The sequence below is a fragment of the Antedon mediterranea genome, chromosome 7 (assembly GCF_964355755.1).
Source record: "Antedon mediterranea chromosome 7, ecAntMedi1.1, whole genome shotgun sequence".
Lineage (NCBI taxonomy): Eukaryota > Metazoa > Echinodermata > Crinoidea > Comatulida > Antedonidae > Antedon > Antedon mediterranea.
The window spans coordinates 880,714-908,600 of record NC_092676.1 but is presented as its reverse complement, the minus strand read 5'-3'; the positions used below and the strand labels follow the sequence as shown (position 1 = coordinate 908,600).

At 32.8% G+C, this 27,887-nt stretch overlaps 2 protein-coding genes and 1 long non-coding RNA gene across 3 annotated transcripts; 1 reads left to right on the top strand and 2 right to left on the bottom strand.

Moving 5' to 3' along the window:
• Positions 1–1,452: 1,452 nt before the first annotated feature.
• LOC140054472 (uncharacterized) lies at positions 1,453–15,440 on the top strand. The gene is made up of 4 exons (XR_011846522.1): positions 1,453–1,530; positions 8,119–8,212; positions 14,430–14,497; positions 15,095–15,440. It is a non-coding gene; the product is annotated as an uncharacterized lncRNA (long non-coding RNA).
• LOC140054471 (uncharacterized) lies at positions 2,995–5,682 on the bottom strand. Its single transcript, XM_072099474.1, has one exon. The coding sequence runs from the start codon at positions 5,595–5,597 to the stop codon at positions 3,858–3,860; it is 1,740 nt and encodes a 579-aa protein (XP_071955575.1). The 5' UTR covers positions 5,598–5,682; the 3' UTR covers positions 2,995–3,857.
• A 3,024-nt stretch (positions 15,441–18,464) lies between the features above and the next one.
• On the bottom strand, positions 18,465–23,157 carry LOC140054467 (uncharacterized). The gene has a single exon (XM_072099468.1). The coding sequence runs from the start codon at positions 22,926–22,928 to the stop codon at positions 19,320–19,322; it is 3,609 nt and encodes a 1,202-aa protein (XP_071955569.1). The 5' UTR covers positions 22,929–23,157; the 3' UTR covers positions 18,465–19,319.
• Positions 23,158–27,887: the final 4,730 nt, after the last annotated feature.

Below are 27,887 nucleotides of genomic sequence, written 5' to 3'. Positions count from 1 at the left end.
TGTGAAAACTGTGTGTGCTTCAACCACATTGGCACGCGCGCGTAAGATGCATGCGCAAGCTAACAATGGAAAAGGGATGACTCTTATCAGTTCATGAAATAGCAACCAAACTGCAAATTCCTGCAGTTTTGTCTCTACTGTACGATTATCGGATGGGAAGATTCATTTTAAGTGGTTTGTGACAAACAAAAAATGAACTGTTTGTTGTAATTATTTATGCTTTACAATTTGAAAACTGCTAACTCTTTTGCCTGTTTTTGCCTGAAAAGGAACATGAAAACCACATGTACCATATTACATAGAGTTCAAAAGGTGAATATAGTACCATGTGATCTGTAATTCGTACCCATTCTATTGGGGATTGTAGGAAGCAACCAACATTATAGTGATACGTCAAAATCAGCCAAAGAACAGTGCTTACCGAATGATAGACCGATGTTGGATCATCAATCGTATACAACAATCGTGTGTTGCTTGGTTCCCAACTAGGACGCAACTCAACGACGTTAAGCGCAACGTGAGCTACACTACGATCGAATGATCATCCGAAACTGTCGCTTGTCATCGGTCAAGTCGCTTGCGTTTGCGCTTACGTCCGTGCCTTGCGTTCTATAGTGGAAATAGCGTTACCTAACAAAAATAATTATACAGCATTTTTTATTAATTCAATGGTAGACCTATACAAAAGCATCATCATGTAAAGCACGCGGTCGGCCTATAATGCTCTCAAGTGAATATAATAATTATAATTAGATTATTTTAGGAAGTCCTTACCACAACTTAACTTCTAAAATTAGCACAAGGTATCATGCATTAAGTATTACTGTAATCCTAAGCAACGTTAAGAAAGCCTGATTTAGGGGATTAGGTTTAACTCGATACTAAGATTTTAGATTTACATCAAGGAAAAAAATGTTCGGTTCATTGGCCGGAGATAAAAAAAAATCATGAAACTGGGAATAGTGTTCCGGATTCCGTACATCGTCGACTCTGAGAACGGATTAAAAAAAAACACAAAACAAAAACCAGAAAAACGCTATAAATGCCGATACTTAAACAAGAGTGTTTAAATCTAGTAATGATGACAGTTGAGGCTGTGGACGAAACTTTATATAACTGCCGATGCTCAATAGTTAGGCCAACACGTATAATGTTAGTTGGTTGGTGGTAAGTTAGTTGTTTAGTTTTAGTTAATGTCCATCATTATGCTGAATAGTTCCTGTTCAATATCCCCCTGGATTAAAACGGTAGTGAAACAGACACGAGTGCAAAGTGAACTAATTATAAAGGATTAAAAAACAGTGACATATCAAATGGATTCATACTAGCCGGTATTTTTTTATTCCTTTGAAAATGAAAAAATCGACTCCCTAATTGGTTTTTAAAAAGTTAATTAATTTCAACAAAGATTTAAAGATATTTGGTAGTGGTTGGGGGCGCTGTGTCATAAGAAGCCGTCTGTAGTAGGTAGTCTGCGCGTCGTACTTACGTTACGTTATTTAATTTTGGATTTTATCATCTGTTTTGGTGGTAAGTATTTATTTATTACACTATAAAGACATTGCTTTAGTATACATTACCTTATTTTCAGAAATTCCATATCTCCTGTCTTTATACCAGTAGGCACATGTGGCCTTATTCCTAGGCCTACTATTTATTTTAGAGCCATCATCGAGGACGAGGAGCAGGGCGACTTGGACTGATGTCTCAAGCATAGGCAGTCTACCATGATATCTAATGGGAGAGGGTAGGAAGTCCTAGCCCTGGTGTTCTTTTCCTACCTATTTAAAAAAATTCTTTTCACGTATTGTGGCTATAAATAGGCACTAGCCTAGACCTACATTTAGCCTCGCCTAAAAATAATATAATTATTATTACTAGGCCTACTGCTGGTCTGCATTATTTTACTTTCAATTTAAGAATCATTAGGCCTAAGGTCTAACAATCAGTATCTGTCAAACCTCAGCACATTCATCATTTTATGGTCAGGTGTCATTCACAATAAAAGCAGGACACATCATAAAGACAAAATGTCAACATCAATTATTCCGAATCATCTGGACTCTGCATGTACATTCTGTCATTTTCTGATAGATTCAATATTTATAGTTTTCAATGATTGGTATAAAATGTGGAAAATAAATATTTAGCTTAAATTGTGCAATGTAATATTATATAATGATTGAATAAAAGTAAGGTAATCTAGATAATATGAGGTTTACAGAAACTATAGTCTTGGTTCAAAATCCTTTGATTCTAATTTTATATTTTATTGATTACTTTTGTAACTGAAACATCATTATTATAGGCCTATTGCATTTAATTACATTTACAAAGTAAAAGGTTACATAGGTACAAGTAAGTGTGTTTGATGTGCAGTTCCCCGTCACCTGACTATCACTTTATGCTATACATTACAAAATACGACATTAATGATATAATGTTTCATATTGTTGACTCATGTTTTAATTTATGTGATTCATGAATAAAACATTACAAAGGTTACCTTTGGTTAAATGAAGATATCATCTAAGCGCTGATCGAAGCTGTTTCTTTTTGTTAAGTTGTGTTATAAGTTACACTAATGTGTAATTAGTATAAAATAAACATTTCATTTTGATGAACTATTTGAGTTATGTATCTGCAAGTCAATTTCACTTTTGTTCTAGTTTTCACTGGAGACTATTCGCGTTTCCTTTCTGGAAATTTGAAAGTAAAAAACCGAATAATACGTCAAAAGACAATGTGAAGTTAATAAACACTGATCATCATCTAGAAATTTAATCTAAAGCAATTGTTAACTTACAACCCTGAATTGTTGAGGCTCTACACAGGAAGTAGGCCTATACAAGAAGAAACGGAAAAATGAATCATTCTCAATTCTAAGGTGTGCGTTGATAATACCTTTTTACACGCGCGCGTCGACTTTATGTCGCTCAACGCGCGATGTTGTACTGTAATGTCAAAAGATAATACATAAATGACGTATACAGATTGTTCAATTTTGTGTTTTATTCGTGAAGTTGATATATTACACAGCTATATATCGATACTCTCAATATTAAAATTAAATGTTCACTTATCCTATCAAAATAATTAAATATAGTTTATTTATAAACTTATAACAACATCCGAATCAACGATAAACGTAATAATTAATGAAAACACAATAATACAAAATTACAGAAAATAAAAGTAGTAAGTATTATAATTCTAACTAAATAATTTTATTATACACAGAGTAGAGTATTGCATTATAAAAAATATGAGTAATATATCATCAAAATTACGAAACACAACTTTACCAGATCAATGGTGTTTAGTTAATTTTATAACACATACATTATAATAAAGTTATCACTATACATTGTTGATTGTATTTGAAAAAATAACGAATTATTTAATGCAAGTCTTACAGTATTTCGGACGGACAATGTACAAAGACCCATGGACAAAGGCTAGAAAATCCCGCCAAAATAAAAATGGACCGACCGACATACCATAATAAAATAGTGGGCACCAAATAATCAAAATTTGTATTAATATTTATCACATTAGGAAACTTTTTTTGGACTTTCTGAGGCGTCTTTTATTCTAAAAAATAAACTTTTGTACAGTAAATTGATATCACGTAAAGACAACTTTAAAGCTTGGTTTCCACTTAGACGCAACGCAGTAACGTAGGTGCAACGGCACATCGCGTCGTGGTGGTAAAATTGCGTTGCGTCCAAGTTGGAACCAAGCCTAATGCATATAATCTTGCACTGTGTTGAATATAGTTTGCACTAAGTTAAAATTCATCAGCACTGTTACACCACATACATCAACCATTATCGTAATGGTTTTGACAAATTACATTATCGTGTCTTGCTAAATCTCCAAAATCCAAAACCTATTAAAACTACTCCAACTGCAAGCACACTGCAGATGATCCTAATTCGAATGGTTTGTCCACTTACAGCTGTTTCTTCATTTTCGTCTGCTACAGTATCGGTATCTGTACCTTCTAAATTATTTGCTACTTTGTTAGTTTCATTCTTGTTGTCTGCAGGAGTATCGACAACTACTGGCGCGTCATCGTTTACTTCGTTAACATTTTCTTCAGTTGCTTCGACGTCATCTTCTGCATGAACGTCACTCTGTAGTTCAGGTAATTCTACTTCGTTCGCGTTGAGTTCATCAGTAACATATGCTGTTGTTTCCATCATTGGGTTAGCGGTCTGATTTGTTTCAGTTGAGATCTCTGTTGGTTGGATGTTCTGGTTTGGGGTGTCACCTCGGTTAATTGGTGGTGGTGTGGTTGCATTTTCTGCATTGTCACCGACAGTTGGCATTGCAAAGTGATTAGTAAATATCATCGATGGATTATTTTTTTCAGCACCTGGTGAGGGCGATGGTGAATCAGTTTTAGTTGTTACCATTTCTTTACCTGCTTTTGGTGAAACAGAAGGATTAACACTACCGGAGTTAGGATTTCCAGCGGTAGCCTGGTCAGCAGCGGGCAGATCTGCTGTGAACACACCATTAGCAGCTCCTTCAACCGATGCAACTACACTTATTTTAGTAGGTATTTCAGACGCTGGTTCCATCTCGAATACAATTGTATTTTTAGAAGGTTGTTCTATTTCGGTTTTAGTAACAAATAGTACAGATGAGGCATTGCCCCGAAAACCATGAAAGTCATATACTATGCATGCAACCATTTTGCCATGATCACTCAATTTGACAGGATCTATTCTTAATCGAGGATGACCATCTCTAAATGATAGTCTTGGATCTTCCAAATGTATTTCTTCTTCGCCGAGTGACCAGTACACGTCATAATTGTTCATATCACCTGGTGCAATGCATGTAAACGTTGCTCTAGAACCTTCATTCGCAACTTTAATTTGTGGCTTTATTTGAACAGAAATGTCAAGACCTAACGGAGTTAATGAGCAAGTACGCAAAGTATTTCCAATCGCGATTCCCGAGGCTTCACAAACAAATTCTACTCCACGATCGGTGGCTTGTAATACTTTTCGGTAACGATTCTCTGTCATTGCTCCTGATTTACCATAATTTCCATCTAAAATCTCATTACCACGGAACCATGTCAGAGTTGCTGGTGGAAGCCCACCTTCTGAGTCGCAGATTAGATCAACAGCGGCGCCAACAACCGCTCCCTCGGGCTCAACTCGACATCTTGGATACTGGGGACCTGGTGGTACTAGTACACTTAGCGTGGCATGACGACTGATTGTCTTTAAACCAGATGGCTCGTTATATAAACAAGCGTATCTGCCAATGTCTGACCTCTTAACATTGGTTATGTACAATGAGTACTCACCAACAGACGGCTCGCCGATGATTCTATACCTATCTTTCATGTCATCTCCAAACATATCATATGGATCTACAACATAGTCCATACTAATATATCGTCCAGTGTTCACTCGCTGCCAAAATATTGTCCCACGATCAGAAACTCCCGTCACCGAACAGGATAACAACACATCTTCACCTTTCAAAGCTGTTATGCTTTTTGGTTCAATTACAAATTCGAACCCACTGGCCAAGCCAAATGTAAACAACACCAAAATCAAGTTAAGTTCCATGATTAAAATACCTAGAGTGTGTTAGCTTTAAAATACAATATCTTGAAATGTGCTCCCTGCCCGCGTAAGTATTGACTGCACGCAGGTTTCGTCAGTGTTTGACGCACTCTGTATGCCAGTGCCTTTATGAATGTTTCGTGTTTTCCCGTCAATTAGGTTTACTTCCTATGACTGGTTCATTGGATAAAACCCCATGACATCATTTCAAAGTTTCTAATTGGAAATATCTGACTGACCTGAAGACAAATGCGTCGATTTGATTTTATGTGTTGGTATACAGCTGTTTGCTATTTATTCAGTCTCTTTGACATTTTAAATATAAGACGGTTTAAACTCAAATTTGGCGGTGGGTGTGAAATCATTCATTGTTGTATTAAATTGAAGTCGTCTTTAGAACATTTGTGTGTTAGTGTAATTGTAAGTTAATAAACCAACGTTCTACAGTGTGATTAATTTCATAAAATAGAGCCTACTAAGAATGAATAATATTATAGATTCTATAAACTCTATAATTATGTTTTTATCACTCCAAAATACATATAGTGTCAAACATACTGTAGGATGCGTTCGGACCTAGTAATTTACCTGGATTAGAAGGTCTATTGTATCCACTCAATGGGTTTGGTTCATGAACCCAATCATTGTCACAACGCAGTTATATTATGTTTTCACTGTTGTAATCTCAGTCTTTATTTTATATTGTGCGATAATAATATTTAAGCATACTTTATAACACTCAGGAAAGTCCCTGATAATTTATACTGTACATGTTTGAAGCAAAGTCAAATGCCTTCAAATGTAATAACATGTTTAAGGTCATTTTGGCGTTGCGTCAAGTTTTTCTTTTTTCAGTCTTTTTAAATTGTTTCTTCTGGAAACTTCCCAGCATCATTCACATCAGTGCACTGACCGACGATCTGGAAAAAATACATTATATTTCGCATCTTTGAACTTATTTCGTTTCTTTGTGAAAGTTTTGTTTTGCGACACTAAATCAAGGTTTTGATTGTTTCTGATTAAATTACTTTTCTTATCCAATAATACCATTGTAAGTCTTTTAAGGCAGCCTATACTTGAACTGATGGTACGATTAGTAAAAATGTATTGGAGAAAGCACTTACCTTTTGTATGACGTACGTTCGCACCTTCCGATAACCTTTGGCAAGAATTGTTAGTTTTCATGTACACTCTTGCAAATTAAACATAATTTAAATTTTATTAAACCATGCATTGTTCTCTTCAAGTTTGTTAATGTCAGTTCTTTTCAGCTATGTTATTATCTTCTTCTTGATTGGTGGTTCATGAACTATTCACAATTACTGTTTTTACAAGAGTATCGGTCTTTGTGGACGCCATAACCCGTGTAATGCCTATTGCGATCAGATATCAGACGTTATAAATTGTGTTTTAGTTTTTAATACTGTATGTAGATAAATTGAAATAAAGAAATACTGTAGATTATTGATTTATTATTACGGTAATAAACTGTCCAGAGTGAAGGGTACGGGAAAGTGACTAATACAAAGATTATTAAAGCCAAGAAAGTTATACAAAAGATGACATCTAGGTGCGTGAGAGTCATTCAGTGAACTTAATCCGAAAACGATGCATCATTATGTTAAATATTAAAGAGGTCACAAATGTCAGTTCCAGGTCTTCTTTTAAAAAGAATATTATGAAAACTTTTTTTGTAAATTTATTGATAGAACACAGGATATATCCCAGGCTTCAGAAATTCTTTTTCCCAAAGTAAGCATACACTATTTTCAGCAACTTACGTAGTCATTTTATTGGTTATTACTTTCTTTTTCATTCATCAGTGGAAAATTACTTCCATTTATTGTCATTTGCATATAAAATATACATTAACATTATGTTTGCTCTGAGATGTATTAAAAACAGAAAAATTGTTAACATAATGTTCCTAAATTGTTAGTTGACAAAATCACATTTTTTTCTTCTTGATGACCTACATCGTCTTGTCAGAATGACGTCACGTGACTGCATGATTATATCTACTAAATGGTTAATTAACAAGCATATTTCAGCCTAACTTGTCCAAAGTCATCTACATATCATTGCTAGTAAACGCCTCGGGATCACATGTCTACAGGGCGTAAAATAAGGAATTTTACGATAACCCCCATTCTAGTCGCAATTCAATTATAACTACGCATGCGCAGACGTATAAACTGTATTATATCCTGATTCCCGGGGGATTCGACGGGGATTGTGTACCTGGCTCCTTAAAAATCAGTTCTATAAAAAGATCATTCAAGATCTACTATCGTATTCTACACTCCTCGTTATGTACAAGAATTACAAGATTATATCAATGTTTATTGTGTAATCATGATCCATTACGGTATAGTGACGTGGCAGCCGTCTCAGCTAAGAATCAAACCGTTTGATAACTAAATAGTACAGTTTAGATAGTTTTATTTAAATTCGTAAATTGTTAGGTAATATGTCTGACACATTTCATTCATTATTGAATGAATATTCAATTATTTTTCCTCAGATCATTGGAGGCGCTAATTTTTTCGATGGTCCACATTGGTTTTTTAAAACATGAAGTGGTTTTAACATTATTCACTTGTATTCATTGTTTTGAAGTAAGTGTAGAAAATGTAAACTGTCTTTTTAGACTTAAGCAAGGCCTTTGACACCATAAACCATAATATACTTGAAAAAAAATTATACACTTAAGGTGTCAAAGGCCTTTCTCTTAAACTGATTTCAAACTATCTATCCAATAGACAACAGTTTACTAACTTTAATTTAGCTAACTCAAAACTGTCACGTGTGCTCTGTGGTGTATCCCAGGGTTCTATATTAGGCCCTCTTCTTTTCTTACTTTACTGGAATGACTTGCCAAATTCCTCTAAACTTTTAAAATTTATTCTTTTTGCTGATGATTCGAATATATTGTATTCCCACAGCAACAAGACATCTCTATATCAAATTATTAACTCCTAACTTGTTAAAGTTACTAATTGGTTTAAACTCAATAAATTGTCCCTTAATATTTCTAAGACAAATTATATTTTGTTTGGACTCAAATCTATATTTTCCGATGGCCATCGTTTACACATTGATCATAACAAAATCATGCGTCTCAATGAAACTAAATTTTTAGGTGTAACAATTGACTCTAATTTTACATGGAAGCCCCACATATATCGAATCTGTAACATTATCGCGAGAAACATAGCTATTGTAAATAAATTAAAATCATCCCTTCCTTCTAATATATTATTAATTCTTTATAACACTTTAGTTTTGCCTTATATCTCATATTGCAATATTTCCCGGGCCACCACTGTTGATAAATTTCTTAACTTATCTCCATGGGACAGTTACGAAACAACACACATTGATAACATTTTTAGACTTCAAAAAAGAGCATTAAGACTTTGCGCTTCCACTTCTTTCAAATCTCATACCAAATCCTTGTTTTATAAGTATAACGTTTTAAATGTTTACGACCTTAAAAAACTTCAAATTTGCCTCTTTATGTTCCGCTCACATCAGAGTTCCTTGCCTTCCCAAATCGCTTCTCTGTTTTCTAAACCCTATCATAGTCACAATACAAGATTCGCCCAAACCTATACTTCTTCTTTATTAACTATTTCAAATCTGAGACGTCACTCAATTCTATTCTGTGGTCCCAAATTATGGCATTCACTACCTTTCTCTCTCGTTTTAACAAACCATCAATTGCTAGTTTCAAACTAAATCTTAAACAAGCACTGATCACTGCATATGACGATTAATTCATAAATAAATAAAATGCTGGTAAATCTTTCTTTACTAATGTTTTTTTTAATGTCTTTTTATGAGCTCGACTGATTTAAGTCCTTGTCTGTCCGGTGTTTCGCTTTTTTCTTTTTGGGGTTTCTATTTTCACTTTATTATTTTTATTAATTTTTGTTTTGTTTTTTTATATTGGTATATATGGTTTTTCATTTGTCCCAACCATTGTTATTTTGTGTGCTACTGCAGGGAGTCTAGGCTTAAAGTTTATTTGTTTGTAACAAAAAACTTATCTAGGCTTCCTTTTAGACATGCTTTTTACTATGTAACATCTTGTATTTTTTTGTATGTGTAGAGAATTGTTTAATAAACGAAACGAAACGAATTACAACTTAAGTCAAGTCTGGTACTTAAGTCTGGTACTTACAAATCAGGATGGCATTGATACATTGTTCAACTAATAAGTGCTTAGTTATCAACTATACATTCATTATATTTGTTACCGTTTACTTGTTTTAATACACATCTAAAACAACTCTTAAAACGTATTTCCATTGAAGGCCGTTTTTTCATCTTTTTTGAAGTTTGCTTCTTTTTCTTTCTCCTATCCTTGCTAAACCGTATCAAAAGAGAGAAATAAATGGAGAAGAAAAACCGCTATACAACTTTAAAAAACAGCATATTGAACCGATCCTGCTTTATATGTTTTGAATGCCGTGAGGAGAACTTCTACTAGTGTGTCAAATAAAACGTAATGATGGATTGATTGATTAATGTATTAATTAATTTGGGGTATTTTCAAGAAGGTGTTAATCCTCAATTTATTTTTGGCTGATGTTTCCTCTCTTGTCTCCGTTGTTTATTCCTTTTCAAACTTTCGTTGATCAATCAAAGGTCCATAGTTGACAGAAGCCACAGCATCCTGAAGTAGGACTTAGCAATGATGCATGACAACAAAATAGCTAATGTTAAAATACTTAACTTTTTCATTCCATTTTTGTGCAATTGGTATACTTCTTTCTTTTGGCTAGAGTGTAACTTAAATGCATACCAATATTAACAGTAATGGTAAAATACTTCAATTGCCATTTTTTCCTTGTTGGTAGACTTGTTTCTTTTGACTAGACTATAACTAATATCATTAATCGTAAAATACTTTACTTGCCAATTTTTTTCCCTAATTGGTAGACTTTTTTCTTTCGGAATACCAAATGATAAAACACTTTTCATTCCGTTTTTCTTTTTGCAATTTGCATACTTGTTTTTTTTTTTTGGCACAATAGAACTAACAAAACATGATAAACTAATATAAATAAATTCTTGTTTCTTTTGGCTAGAGTAGGACTTAAGTGCATGACTAAATTAAGCAGATTTTTTTGTACTCGTTTCTTTTGGCTAATCAATCCATACTATGGTTAGAATTATGTATTCATTTATCAAATATAAGGAGCAGGAGCAAGTTTTTCTTGTGTTTATAATTATTTTTTAGTTGATTTTGTTTTATATTAATCGTTTTTACCTTTAATAAAGAAACACCCCTTTTAAATACATCTCTGTACAATTACATTAATGTTTCTACTTTCTATTCCATAATAAAATATCTGCACGCAATGTTGCTCTAAATATGAAAAGTAAAACGTAAAGTCCCATAGCAATGAATACTACTACGACAAATTAGATTATGTAATATTACATTACCTAAATGTTGGGGCTTATACTTTGATTGAATACCACTTGTAGGAATGTCAATTTAAGTTTCAGATAAAAATTAATGTTAAAATACTTGACTTGTCATTCCATTTTTTTTGTTCAGTGGGTAGACTCATTTCTTTCGACTTTATCGGGTGGACTTTTTTTTTTTATATTAATTTGAATTGTATGAAAAGTATATTTGAATCACTGTTCTTGACGCGTGCAATTGTTTTCCCTTGTGTCTCACCCTACACTACTGCAAGGCCGTTGATTACACAGCAAAGAGAACGTCTATGTTCCCGGTGGATTAACTTACAAATGAATCATACCCCCGGTTCGTCAATCGATTAATCTCTCATTTTTTCTGTGTTAGGTAGAGACTGTATTTCACTATTTACATAGATTTTAATCGTTAGTGACACCCTCCGTTCTTTACTCTATGGTGACCAAGTACTTCGAAGCGTCGTAAGTTGACATAAACACACGCGCGCGCATAGTGGGTATCAATGACCAATGACAAAGTGTTCGGATAATACATTACTTGTGATTGGTCAAAATACCTGGCTGTTCTACGTACTGTATGTTACAAGGACGTAAGTTATATAACTTATATTGTTTCTGACAACAATTTTACGGTAGTCATGACTTTGCTCAATTAAAAAAAATATCAAAAGAAACCGTGGTCATCATTTTGTGACATTGAATAATTTTATGTATCGCTAAAGTATAAGTTTCGCTAAAGTAAGTTTCGCTAACGTAAAAGACTATTACTGTATACTATAACAACAGTTAAAAGGAACAGAACATGTTGTAGATACATTGTATACATGTATGTAACTGGTTAGATGTTGTATACAGAACTGTAGCCTGTGAAAATAAGTGATATGTCTCTATATTATGGTAATGCACTAGCAAGGCTTCGAACTACTTTCAATATAACTACTTTAGGCTCCTTTTAAGTCGATGTTGATAGATTTAAACCTAACTTCCCTAAAGTTAATGGAACACATATGCTTGCTTTGACGAATGATATTTATATTAATAACTATACTTGTGATCTTTTGATTCAGTGAAATATATTCCTCAACTAAGAAATTCATTTTTAAATTACTCAATTCTACGGTCAGATTGCCTACATTATACATAGTTTGTTATTACAGGTATTCATTTTAACTCTTACTCTAGAAAGACCAAGTCTCCATAAACTTCTTGGAAAAAATCTTCTATGAAGTATCGTTTCAATATTCATTATTAAAAATCATTATCTAAAGAAAAAAAAACATTATTCGTTGTTCCTTCGTTACACATTTTATCACTGACGAAATAAAATAGAGTGGATAAACATTGAAATTAAATCTCCATATTTAAATGACTCTACAAAAATAAGGTTTACTTTCTCACACCACTAAGACATTCATAGCAATACCGACAATTTATCCAATTAAAGAATTTCCTTAAAACCGACGAATATGGAATTAGTTCCGCACAAATTAATTACTAAATCAGCTCATTCGACAAAATAATCATCATCGTAGAGTTATCTATGATTTCTTGATATCCTTCAGATATCCAAACATATCTGTATCTTTAGACCTGCTTTACTGATAGTAAGCACAAACTAATCAACAATTAAGAACAATAATTAATGACTTAGGCTGTAATTGTGTACATGCTTATCGCATCCTTGTTAAGCCTAAAACATTAGAAACGAAAATATGCAAAGATTTTTTTCAGGAATTCAATGTCGCTGACATATTTTGGAAATGATAAGCGATGACTATAGCTCGAAATATTGTATCAATTAAAAGAGCAAAGACATCATTCCGATATTATTAACATTGAATGAATTAGTTGTATTGGTTCAACAAAGTAAATGCACATAGTTCAGTAAAGATTTAAACTTTTGCAAAAGCATTTATTCAACCTCCCACATTAATTTGTCTTAAACTGTTCACTTCGTCGTTGTCTCAAATTTATGAAATTATCCATGTTTCAAATCAATTAATTTATCGCGTAATGGCATCTGTATATACATGCCTAATGTGGGTAATCCTTAGTCAGTGAATACTTAATCTGGCTAGTCAGTCTTATAGTTTAGTTCATTCGATCACTTTGACAATATGACAACATTTCAAAGTTTTTCTGTGATTTTAAAATAAGCATAAGTTTACTATATGTAGATTTATATCAACGTGACTAAATCGAACTCATGCCATGACGTTTCTAATGAGACGATTGCTACCAAACATTTTCACCCTAGTTGAGTGATCAAGCAGACATTTGTTAAACGTAGGATTTTATCACTCTATCCCTGTGATTATGAAGTGAAACATCTTACTTGACATCTCTTTAGAATACAAGTTCAATAAAACATTCAATAATAGTAAAAACAGATATAAAAAAGAAGTGAATAAGTGTATTTCTAAATTATAGCGCTAAATACGAATTTTATACAGTTTGAAATCGGTAATATATTATGAATCATAGTTCACCAATAAAAAAGTATAGTATTAGTCACTTGAAAACTACCCTGTGGGAACTATGTCTCATGACAGCAGACATAGAATGATAAAGTCTTTAGTTGATGGAGATTAAATTATTCTTACGTGAAACATTCTTGTGTCTGACTCTCTGAAGAATATAATGCACTATTGGTTATATAATTGTACACCCGCTCGCCTTCTGTAAATATGATAAGGTTGTAACTTTAAGATCATGCATATTTGTCAGGCATTAAAAGAACAAATCGGTGAGTGTACTAGAGAGTACCAATATATCAATTGTTATACATATGACAACAATTGTCAGAAAATGAAAACATTTTTATAATAACTAATTAAATTAATTGCTAAAGTGAAGTGGAGTTATCTTGAGAAAGAAATATTCAATGTTTTGGATTGTTTAAAGTTATATGACAATGTTCACATCGCGCACTTAATTGAATTTAAACATATTTTTACTGTTTCTTCAGTGTTTGAACTTAAAAAACTTTGACACTGTTGAAGTTATTTTAAGAAAAAAAGATCTAAGCCAGTTTTTAACATTTCGGCAATAATAATTAAAGTTTCTCTCTGTAGCTGAATTAAATTATATATTATTCGAAATAACTGGTTTTTATTTCAAAAACGAAGTAAAAATTGTAATAATTAATTTTCACAAATGTACGTATAGTTCACACCAGATTGATCATTTTGAAAGAACTATTCTGAGATATAAACCATGCGTTGATGTGTACAAAGTAGTTTCTAACTTGTAAGGGTACAGATACTTTCCATTTGTTTCGAATCATTAGTCTCAATCACCACTCATATAAAGATAACGAACCACTTAATACAAGGCAGCGTTTTAGACTGACAATTATTAACACTTTGTATCTCTTTTAAGAACTAATTGAAGATGACCAGTAAACGCTCTGCAGGTATCAGAAGCTACAGGAAGAAGAAGAGGAAAACGTAAGTAGGAACTGTATAAATTACTGAATATTAATGAATGTCCCTCTAAGGTATATCTAGAGGATACATACATTAGATGTAAGCACATGTGCTTATAAACATCCGACTGATTAGCTAAGATGAGTTGTAATTTCATCAAATGTTGCTAATCAGTAAACAAAACGTATATTTAATACTGTCCATTATTTTGCCATTTACTCTGAGTTGTGTTTTGATTCTAATAATCTGATACTATTAACTATCTGGTAAAAACCGGTTTCATTTTTTTATAGTGTTTATTTTTTAAATTTTAGTTTCGTGTTTGGTTATTTTGAAGGTTATAATCTCAAACTTTCACTGATTTGCGAAATAGTTATTGCATTATCAGTTAGCGCTAGTATTTTTCAAAGAAAAAATCAATTTCGTTCCCAGCAATGACGTGTTAGGTGATACTTCTGCGGTGACCGTTTGTAATTTTGTTTATTCTAAAAAAGTTAAGTCGAAATTATTCGCCACTGAAATAAATAAATATCATTTCCAGCAAAATATATAATTGTATGTAATATGGATTGTAAATAAATATTATTATTCTAAGATGTGTTTTTTGTATCTAACCAGCTTTATGACGATAGTGGGTTGCTTTTCAGTGTAGGCCTACTTTCTTCGGCATTGCAACCGGAAATCGTTCATTATAATGCACAGGAAAAGAGCACCACATTTAATGTAAAGAGTATGGTATGAAAACTACAAAACATTATCGGCTAAAAACACTTTTGTAAAAACTTCGATGTCTACAAAAATGTGCAATCAGGTGGAAAGGTTAGGTTGGACGTAAGCCTACTATACATTAACACAAATTAAATAAATATAATATATACAAAAACATCAAAAGACTGGAAACATAAACAAAGTTATGTAACAGTTATGTTTTGAAATGGAAATAAAGGTGAGTGAACCTCACAAAAGAGAACAAAAATCAGCTATCTTACTTTAGGTTTTTGTTAGGAGAGGGACATTCTATATAAACGTATTTTGTTGTAGAATAATAGTTTAACATTTAACAGCCATAGATTTGAAAAGATTGTGTTGGAAAGTTTCCAATATACTAAGAAGCAATACCAAATGTAATGATTGGGGAATATGAACATAGTTTCCCGTTTTTATTCTACTCTTCTGTCTTTATGTCAGATTTTAATAGACAATGTGGGTGGGTTTACTTGCTTCTTAGAATTCTATTCGTAATATGGAATTTCCAAATTTCTTATAAACAGTGCCAAGACAATTTAAACAAAATCATGTTCGCTCCTTTCTGATGTGCTGTTTATTTGTTTAGGAGTACGTTTAATTTTACACATTGTACCTATCGGAGTAAACTCATTTTAAAATCCCATTTACAGGGGTCATCTAACTCGTCCAATAACCTGTAGAACCACAGACTTTAATAACTTGTTACGAGTTAAATTTAGCAGCCTAGTTTCTAAAACACACCTCAGATTGTGCGAGCCTTGATTCACATTTTGCGTGACAGAAACAAATGTGAAAGTGCAACAAAATGTGATGACTTATGTCTACAAAAGGTGTGCAGATTGTAATATCAACTTGACCTTTTTAAAATAGGTTAGATGGAATTTAGTATCTTACAAAAACTAAAGTTGTCTATAAATACGATACTACATTCGCACAGCTAAGTCATAATAATATATCTGGAATAGGTTAGGTTGGGTTTTAATATCCTAAAACATTACTCACAGCCATGAGTATAATCATAGTAATTTTTATTGACCCATCATATATAACAGAAATTAGTTTGAGTAAACATGAAACTTTTCTCTGTAATTGTGTTACTGTGGGCCTATTTAAATTGTGCGTAGGCTAAAAAAATATGAGCATGCGTTTAATGATTTTTTGCTCGATAGTCGCGTAACCGCGTGGCGCGTCGTGAAAACGATACACCGCTACTGTAACTTCAAAACATTTAGCATGTAATGGACCTACGGTGCAATACGTATAAACTTTCTCGAATTTGAGGATGTTGGCGACTATGGATTTTATTCGCACTGTTACACTTTGTACTAGTCATTTAGTAATAAGATTACAATAGGCCATTGTAGACAATTTATTATTGACCTCTAGTACCGTTGTATAGAAAATCGCGACAGGGCTAACTGGTACTTTGGTCAATGGCTTCAATAATTGACCACGCACAGAAGTTACCATTGAGAATCAGATTATTCGTATGATCTGACAAAATTTCATTGCAGTACAACGCGGGTTATGAGTCACTACTAAGGGCCCAGCTACAGCATCCATCAGCCTGCTTCTCTTGCCAGTACCAGACTAACAGATGTGGGTCTATGCTTGCCACCAGACGGCCACGTCATTTTCACAGTTTTGTCTATTACAATTGTTGACCGTAATTATCAGAGTCAGTACGATATTTTAGACACCAAAATTATAAATTATATAAATTATATTTATTAAATAGAGATTTAAAAATTGGAAACACTTGTGTTATTTTGTTGATTTTAATTGGGTTTGAAATACTGCTTTTCAAGCGTAACTTGGAAAGACATCAACCAACATTGTGAGTAGGCGTACGCGAAGTGGTGGAGTAATTGGATGAAATGCACTGAAAAAATCGCTAGAGCTATCTTATCTAGAAAGTAAAATGCTACCTTGATGCATACAGTATGCGTTTGTATTAAATCGAGAATATTAATTTAGCCTAACAAACCTATCAAAGAAACACGTAAGCTTTATTTCCACAAGGACGCAACGCAAGCGATTCTGATTGGTCAAATTGCCTGCGCGTACGGTGTGTACGCTAGTGAGAATATGCATGCTGTGAGCCAAATGATTATTAATCTCGCGCGTTAAATAGGGTACTTCCTCTCCAGCAAGACGCTTCTTCCGCAAAGCATATGATATACATTTTCTGAGCTAATTTTAATTCTTAGTTTCCAAGGTTTTATGACTATCTTTTAAAAGGTTTTTAAATACCCTTTAAAACATTGTAGTAACTTCTTTTAACGTGCATTGAAATAATTTTTTTTATTTTTGAAATATTATTTTTAATTGACCGTTACATTTGAGCATTTGATTGTAAGAACAGATTGTGTTGCTCTTATTTACAAATTTATTTACTATATTTTTTATTTAATAAGTTTTGTAATATTTTGCAACAATTGAGTTATTTTACACACCACACTGTTATTTTAACCTTTTTTTAAATGAATAGACTATTATGTCACATGCTTATTTTTTTGGTTACCTATTTTATTGGTTACATGCTGCATGTGTTAACCAATTGGTTAATGCACCACTTTAACAGTAGACCTACTCTTGAACAGAAATGTCACTAGCTCCGCCATTATTAGTTTTTTTAGATAATGAGGGCGGTATACAAGAAAACTCCGTTATGAAGAACAAAATTACTTGTTTTTTTCGAATAATATAAAACTATCGTGGTACTTCATTTCAATAAAAGTTGTCTAGCCCTCTAGAGTTTGAAAAAGTTGGGTGAAATTCAATAGAGGGTGCTCTCACAAAACGTAACTGAGGTAAGAAAAACAAAATATTGTCATAATGTAAACTGTGCTGTGTGTATATTTGTACAGCACTAATAGATTTTTCGCTGGTTGATTTACAAAAAAAAACTCTACAATTTAGGATAAAAAAAATTAAGAAACTGTAACTTATGAATTTAATTCATATGTAACAAATTTCTTTATTTTATGTTTTTGGGGTTATTATATTTATTTAGCTCATTCTGTCTCTACTCGTTTCGATAGAAAAGTTTATTAGTGATCTTTCGTTTCGGAAGAGGAAGAACGACTAAATACTGTCTCGATAAGAAACGGTGTATACCGGGCGAATGATTATTCGTTAAGAAAGAAATATCGTTTATGAAATTACCGTATACTTCATCTCCGTCCGAAGAGAAAACTTGCTAAATATGACGAGATAAAAACAAATGAGACGTTACATACACGTTTTCTACCGTTTAATGTATTCCACACACAAAATAAAGCATCAATCATAGAAAACAGCTGAATTAAACAATAATGAACATGTAGTACTTTGAAGAAGAAACATTTTACAAGTATTATCCTACCAGTCACGTGATATTTTGCTATAGGCAATAAGGCATACTTTATTATTTATTTTTCATATAGCTTAATTGAAATTAAAATTTAATTGATAAAACACCTTTATATACAAGAAATTATTATAAATTAATTTATCAAATGTTCTAGTAATTGAAATTAATTAATTGAATTAATTATGATATACAGCATCATGTTTCAAATAAAATTAACATAATTGCTTTAAATTTGTATTATAAACAGGTTATTCAATAATTGAGATTACTTAAAATATAATAAGTGAGTCATTGTGTTTTTAATGTATTAGAGTAAATGAGTCACAAAATACTGCCTCACCCTCCCTGTTGGTCAACTTAAGGATTACCTTTAGTTTCCTGAATAAGATGAGACATTCCTAGTTTTTCTTTTGTTTCGTCCATATACAAGCAGTCTTTTTTTAGATAATAATTTTACCGTGAAAGACGAAAACTGAAGCAACTCAATCACATTATATACATGTTGGTACAGTTTTTATGACCTACAATTATTTGAAACTTGTTTAAAATAGTATTTGTGTTTGTACGGTACTCCATTAGTAGCTCTAAATTAATAGTAAAGTAAAGGACGAAAGTCATATTTACAAGTAACTCATTCTTTTGTTTTTATAAATTGATAATGAAACGTTATTTATGTACACTTCTTTGATATATGGCAATACTATATATACATTTACAATACTGTTCATTTACATACACCAATCAGCTCCATCGATGAGGATGATTATGATTATATACACCATTTCTGCTTTTACTAAAACATTTGATAAGAATTGAAAAAATAGTCAAAATAAATGCACTAAGAACGGCCATTCCTACAATTGCCGCCATTATGATTTTAGCATTTCTACGAACAGTTGCTGTTTTGATTTCATCGTCAGCATTCAAAATGGTCGGATCGTCTAATTGTCTGGGTGTTTTGTTTGATTTCAAAGTTTTTAATAAAGTTTCAGGAGTATTTGGTACAGAATCATCAGAATTTGTTAAACCAGGTTTAGACAAGTCCGGCGTTGTTTGTTTGTTAACATCTTTTATAATAGTTGTTACTCTAACAACAGGAATTGTATCAATATTTTCTCCAAACGGAATCACTTTTGGGTGTAACGTAGGATCAGGTTTCCTTATAGTATCAACATGATCATTAATAATTGACGACGTTGTCTGTTTTTGGTCACTTGTAGGTTCCAAAGTTGTAGAAAAATGTGCATTATGAGTTTTGTGCGATTGCGATATTGTTGTGTGAACATCATTTATACTTGGTGTTGAAATTCGGCGTCTATTATTCTCTATAGAACGTATGTTTATTGTCGTATCACTATTCAATTTTGTAGTTTGTATTTGTTCGATAGGTTGGACTGTAGAAAGAGTTTGATCCTCCGTATGAAATAATGTCGTTCGTTTTGTACCACTTGTTTCTGGAGTTGCAACAGTTGTAGTGTCTTTAGTATCATCAACAAGTGTTTCTGTTTTCCATAGTGGAGAAATAGTTTTTATATCCGTGTTTTGTAAGTTGCTTGATGTTATTCTTTCTGTTGATTTCATAATTGTTCTGATTAGTTTTGTTACAGGATTTGTAACGATTTGTGACGTAGTTTGTTTTGCGACGACTGTTTCCTTTGTAGACACGTGGGTGGGTTGTCTGATTGCTGTAGTAAGTATTTGCTTGTTTGTTCCAGATGCTATGCTGGTCATTTCTATTTCATTAGGTGCGTGCTCAATATTTTCTGTTGTTTCTTCTGTTGAAATTGTTGACGTAATTGATTCATCAGTAATTTTGATTTGTGTTGACGTTTTGGCGTCTTGCATATTATATACCAAATCTGTTATATCATCCAGATATGGTTTCTCGGAAACATTTTCCAAATATGGTTTCTCGGAAACACTCTTTTCAGATTGCATCATTGCGTCTGTCTGATAATTGTCATAACTGGGCGTATTTCCTACATCAGTTGCCTTCATTTTATCACTCCTATGATAAATTTTAGAAATGCGAATTTTGGTTTGTTCAGTTGATGAATTTGTCATAGAAAATGGAGAATCACTAACATAGGGTTTTCCGGATGTAGATGCTGACATATTATTCATTTTCTCTGTAGCCATACTTACAGTTGTCGCCATATTTGTATCTTCTCTAACTGTATAACCGTCCCTAGTTACCATATCACTTTTCGTGGTTGGAGAGTTCGTAGCTTGTCCTTCTGTTTTTGGAGTAGTGTAATTAAAGTTCTGGGCTTCAATTTCGATATTTTCTGTAGTTGAATTTATTCTATAAGATGCTGTGGATGAGAGAACCTTCCATTTGTTTGTATTTACTAACTTTACAGGAACTACGTCTTCTTTCACAAACGTTTGTAGACCAATTGTAAAATTTTCTGTTGAAGCTGGTGAGGTTATAGGCAAAGTAGTATGAGGTGAATTTGTTGTCTCATTTATAATATCCTTTGTTTCAATTGAATGAGAACTAACTGATGGAGATAATGACTCTGAATCAATTACTGCTGCTGTACCAGATGTTGATAGCATAGATGTAGCTGCTGTTTTGGTTACTCCAGTGCTAAAGTTGTCAATATTAGAGGGCGTAGGCACATTCTTATTAGTTACCATTTTGAGAGAAACGGTTTGTTCATCAGATGCTTTGGGAGTTTGAATGGATGTTGAAGATGATGGCTGGTTCTGATTAGGAGTTTCTAGATTGAAACCATCAGAGTCAGTTGTTGTTGAAGTCGTTGGTGGTGCCGATGCCATTGGACGTTGTGATGATTTCAAGTGGTTAACGTTATCACTTGCGTCTGTTGTAAACACGTAATTTTTCATCGATGCAATCACAGTTGCTTCCCATATTTCATTCGGGTCTTCCGTTATAATATCTAATGTATAAACATTATTTGTTTGCTGTCCTCTATGTGTGACATCCGTCTCAAGATCTTCATGAGGGGATTGTGTTGACTCAATTGAATTTTCAATGATATCGTTATTTTGGTTTGACAAATTGTTAGATGTTGTCATGTTTGGTTTCCATTCAAATGTGTTATGGTCCTTTGGTGTTTCTCTCGTATTTTCAACAAAATGCTTTGTTCCCATTGTAGTTCTACCACTTAAGTGTGTATCTTTGACGGACATAAGTTTATCGAACATTGTTGTATGTTCTGTTGTTCCTGGAGTAGCTGGTGTACTTGTCGTGGGCGATAGACTATTGTCTTTCGTTGTAATCAATTTCGTATTTTTTGTTGTTGGGTTTAATACTGTAGGTTGTAAATTGTCACCATTATCTTTTGGTGGAAATGATTCTGTTTCTGGGAGGTTTACCTTACCTGTGCCTTTACCACCAGAATAATAGGATGGGAATACAAGTAATAAAGAACTGTCGTTTTTCTTTGCTCCAAAACGGTTTGTGATGACGCAATAAACGTTCGTTCCGTTGTCACTTATTCTAAGATTTCTCAACTTTAGTTTTGATACGCCATCTTTCGTTGGTGTTACCCGTGGGTCATTGCTATTAAGACGCTTATTTCCAATATACCAATGAAACGTAGGCTCAAGAGATTTGTCTGTATAACATGCAAATGTAGCTCTTCGCCCCTCGGTCGCATATTTAACTTTCGGTCGCAAATAAACTGGAATGTTAAAACCAATAGGTATTATTGTGCATGTTTTTGGTACAGCAAACGCTTCATGGCTTGCCTCGCAGGTAAACACCTTTCCTCTATCATCTTCGTTAAGTATTAATGAATATTTATTACTTGTAACACCACCTATTCCTCCAGATACATACACCGATGGGACCAGGTTACCACCGCTGGTCCATGATAGTATAGGCGCAGGTTTACCACCAGAACTGACACAGAGCAGGTCAACTTCATCACCGATAGCGGCAGGGGTAGTGGGACTCATCATGCACATCGGATAGTCCTTCATTGGTGGGTTGACCACTTTAATTTCAGCCGGTCTTGAATAATATCCGAAAACATCAAAATATAAACATGCGTACGAACCCGAATCAAGATTGGTAACATTGTCAATACGTAAATTATATTCACCGTATCGTGAGTCTCCTATGATCGATAATCGTTCACGTGTTTTATTGCCAAATGATCGATAAGGATCGATTTCATGGTCCATACTAATAAACTGTTGTGTGTCCGTATTTTGCCAGTATAACGGTTTGTCTCCCTGGTCCTTCAAGGCACATCTTAACACAACAGTTTCACCGTAATTAACGATCGTATCAAATGGTTCAGCAATAAACTGAATAGCTGTACTATAACAACACATACCTGCAGTCAGGCATACAATAATTTTCCAAGCCTGCATTCTAAAAAATAGTAGGCCTACAGCAAAACACAATTAGCAATACGGTAACAGCAACTGATTGTCAAAATGTTTGTTGATCACGTAACAGCAATTCGCGTAATGATTTAATCTCTTGTTCCCTATGGTTGTAATCAAATTGTTCCTTTTTTAACGGTAGTAACCATTTCGTTGCCAAGGAAGAGTTATGCTTCGGCATTGTTATTCAAAACATTTAGAGACAGCGTCCAGTCGATTCACTCCCCTTAACCGTTACTAAGAGTAATAGCTAACTATATAATTAATCTCAGTAGTTATAATTTCCGCACATAAGGTAGGAAATGCGCAATGTGTTGCTCAGTCCATGCATTTTGATGTAATATTCCAACTCGTAAAAAGTTATTATAATTCACCGACTAGAAGTACTTGTCCTTAGAGTGTTTTCATCGCCTCTTTAGAAACTTTTAGGGAAATCGACAAATCCGATTCGAAAGATAGGCGCGGAATACACTAAACGCATGCGTACTCGGTGTCTTTGTTATTGGTAATGTTTTAAAATGCACGTCAGACAAGACAAACATACGCTGTGTAGACATATGCGCATGCGTGTCTGATGTCACATTATTACCGACCAATACAAATGTATAGACATTGTTGGCATACATATTGTTGTATTACCACCATGATAACTTTTGTACATGGTAAACTCGAGTTGATGTACCGTTTAATTGAATTATATTACTGGTATTAATAAAAGAAGGTTCGCGTGCCGGCTAAACGTCATTGTTTTGTACAAATAAAACCTTTACCTTTATTTCACTTCTTTCTTTAGAAATTTAATATTAATTATGTAATAACGTTTAATCTCTGCTAAGGGACAAATTTTGGACTCAACAAAGTGTCCCTAAATAGTGATTATAGCCGTATATTGCTTATTCACTTGGTTTATTACTGGTACTGTGGATACATTCAAGTACTTGCATATTATTTCCATTATGAAAACACACAGACCTTATATTGGTAAGTCTTACTAATTACGTGTCTGTTCCCCCCTTTATACCCAATTCTGAATACGTTTCATTGCTGAATATTTCTCCATTCTATATAATACTCGAAAAGAAAAACCCGTGTATGGTTGCTTATTGCTTATACAGTACTTTAATTAATGATAATGACTACTAGCGAGCCATTCGATAGCCTGGCAAGTTGATATATACCTTGCCTTCATCGGGTCACGATTTGTGTCGCCTTGGGATTTAGAATTGACATCAGAAAAAGTAGAACCAAAGTAAAGAAAAAGTAAAAGTACCACTTCAGACATATCTTGCATCCAATCGAGTGAAATGTCGAGAAAGCTGATTTCAGGCTTAAGTTGTTAAGTGGTTGAAAGTTGGTTTCTGTCTTAATCTTTTAACTGATCAAGGACAAGTTTGCTAGTAATTTCAGATATTTATTGAGTCAATTCTGCTTACTTCCTTTAGTTTCAGTTGCAATTAAGTCCAGGTATAATATAGTCTTGTTAATAGACATTTTGAATGTATCTTTAAATGGTATGTAGTATTAGTCATACCAAGGTATAGATAGTGATTGTAAGGTGGTTTTAATCTATTAATTAATATTATCTATTTTATTCATTCAATCATTCATAATGGTATTATTTGTTAAAAATTATTTTCACAGTAAAAGTGAATTAAGATTGATTTTTAGATGATAACATTTTATATTTGAGCCTGATATTTTTTAATCTGTGAAATTGTTCAGTCTATGTTGGTCTCTGTTTATCATTGCTGATTGTCGGAATGTTTTATAAAGAGATACTTTTGTACATTGTTTTCTCTTTGAAGAAACCACCAATAAGAATAGTTTGATTGAAAGAAAACTCTATAAGGTTGCTAAACTTGGTAAAATGAAATAACGGTGCGTAAACTTGAAATTTGAATTACTACAAGCACACATTCAAAACAATTTTTATAATGATAAATTTAAAACACAAATATTGTACTTTTATTTAATATTTATATAATTGATACCATTATCCAAACAAATACAGTTGTATAAGGATAATAATACGAATGTAGGCCATGTATTAGTCATGAGCACACGTCTGAAGTAAATTAATTACATATTTTGCTTCTGAAGAAGTCAGATTGCAGTCTGTGTTTAATACAGGGTTGATGGTCGGTCGTGAGGTACAAATAGGAAGTATTACAACTACAATTAGTTGTTGTGACTGACAAACGAAAAACCTATCATGAATGATACACTATGAATTGCGTTGTTGAAACACTGTAATATTAAATATTAAAACTATTATTATAGAAGATAATTGTGGTTGTTGTTGATCCAATAGATAGTACTAAAAATTGTAATTACAACGACGTTTTGCAAACATTTAATTTTCTTTCTCAAGTAGATATTGGATTAGATCAACAAAAAAGGAAAAATTCTCTTCTAAAATATTAGGATCCAAACGAGATGATTTCCAAAATATTATTGTTATTTCATCTGCACACAGATATCGTTTGTATACGTTTGTTTGTTATACAAAGTTTTGCATACCCATTGGGTATCAAATAGACCGGAATGGTAAAATCGGCCCGGAGCGTGTATCTTTCGTAATTTTCTATAACATAAATGACTTTACACACATTACTTAGTGTTCTTGCAATGATTAATCCACAATTTGCTGTTATAAGTTATATTTAGTTGCCTTATGACATATTTAGGTCATAAATGAGCATTTCAAACATATCAAAATATTGTGTATGGAATTAGAAGTTGCTTAGTCATGTCTGCCAAATGGTTCAAAGATTTTCTTATTTTTATGATAGTTTGGGTATCATTGTCTTGTTCAAAAGCTATAATTACTAGTAATTTATTAAAGTAAATTTAAAGAAAAAGTAAATATATATCATTGGAGACAACCGTGACATTGGTGAATGAGATGAGATTGCAAAATTGAAATGTGTTTTGAGTTAAAATAATGTAATCTGTGTCGATTTTAGCTCAAAAGCAGTACTCGTAAAACAAATTATTCACACAAAGGTTTTCATTATTCAATTAGAATTAGTATTTATATGTTGTATTGGGGATTGGAACACATGACTTACATTTTAAGAGTTTATTATCAGTTCTAGTTTTTCTATTGTCTAAATTCTATTAAGGTACAAGATTTACATTATTAAATAATCCCTATTTCATTTCTATTTTATTCTGTTGGTAATTTCTTGATTCGTTTTGATAGCCATTGGGACTGCTATACCTTGTTGTGTAATCGCAACGCAGGAAGTCCTTAAGGGAACATCTAGGTACTGTAAAATAAAGTGTTGGAAACCAAACAAAGTCATCCTTCCAAAATATGCCCTATATTAATAAAGATAACATTTTAGTGTAATGATAATAATGTGTTTGTTTACATATTATATTGTAACAAAACTCCATTAGTATTTCTTATTATTTGATAATCGCGATTTTAAAAAGGGAGGTTTAAGTCCTTGTTTGCAGCTATTGTCTGAAGTTATAATTTATACTTACGAAGAATGTTGTTTTGGGCCTATATCTCATTGGAAGACTTAGAAATGTGTATGCATACTAAGATTTTAACACAAGACGAGGATAAGAAATTAAAAATGCAAAGTTGCAACTAAACTTTCCTTGACCTTGAGACGTAAACTTATCTATTTCTAAATGTCTTGAATCGGTTGACATGCATCAATTAAAACTAAACATGAATTAGCAAAATTCATTCCATAACTGTTGATTGAATCTAAATAATTTTGAAGGTAGTTAGACATGATGATTTTCGTTTTCACATAACTGTCGTAATTCATTTTTTTCCCATGTTGATGATGTTTGAATTGAAGATGACGCACCATTAAACAGTACGCATAATTCATTACACACTATTCTGACTTTAGTCATAGATACCTTATTCAGACAAAACTTCTTAAATCATGACATATTCATATGCATTTATTTTAGAATTAATTTAATTTAATTCTCCATATTCCGTTTCATTCATTTTTGTTTTAGTCAGTTTAGATTAGATCATACTATAACATATATATGATTGGATCTATCTAATTTCTAAAAAAAATATGCAATGTGTGTGTATTCTATAGGAATCAAATTAATAACAACACCAATGGTATACAATGCTGTTTAATGCAATTTATTATTAACATTTAAATATTTAATCTCATGCTTTAGAGACTTTAAATTGGTTGTGGATAATGTTCGTCAACACTTTCTTGGCATCATGATGTAATAGTATTGCGCATCTGTCTAAGATCACGTGGACTATGTCTTTCTGCAGACTACTCTTACATTCACTAATTCCATACACTAACAATCTGGAAAATGTTCTTTTCACATCTCTATCACCCAACCAACATTATGTCATCAATCTAGTGAACTGAAGCGAAACAAAACTGTTTCTCTTGTAGAATTAACGGTAGTGTAACGTCTACAGGACTGATCTCTTTGGCTCCTCAAATCTACCGTCTGCATGTTTCGTTTTCTTAATATAATTTAAATCATCGTCTACGACAAAAAAAAATATGGCAAAAGGTTATAGAACTTTCTGTATGAGTGAGTGAGTGTTGATTTAGAAGCTCTGCTGATCTTAGTCAGTTCAGCTTCCTGTTTCTTACAGAATATTTTCGACGTTCAACTTCTAAAATACCTGCTGTGATATTTAGGTATGTTCAATCCAATTAAATCCAAAATCACTATTAAACTTTACTTACAGAATATAGTTAATTCTATATTATTTATTGCAGCCGATTCCCAGTGCTGTATCTCCACATACTATCTATTTCTGAAGTATCAAATAATAAACGTTGGTAATACAGCATCACAGTCATGTGGTGCCTGTATCATATGAGGGTTAAGTTTCTACTAGATGTGAATGCATGTGATGTTATTACCAAATATTTGCCGATGATACTTTGGAATTAGATACAGTATATATCGGCTGGTAAT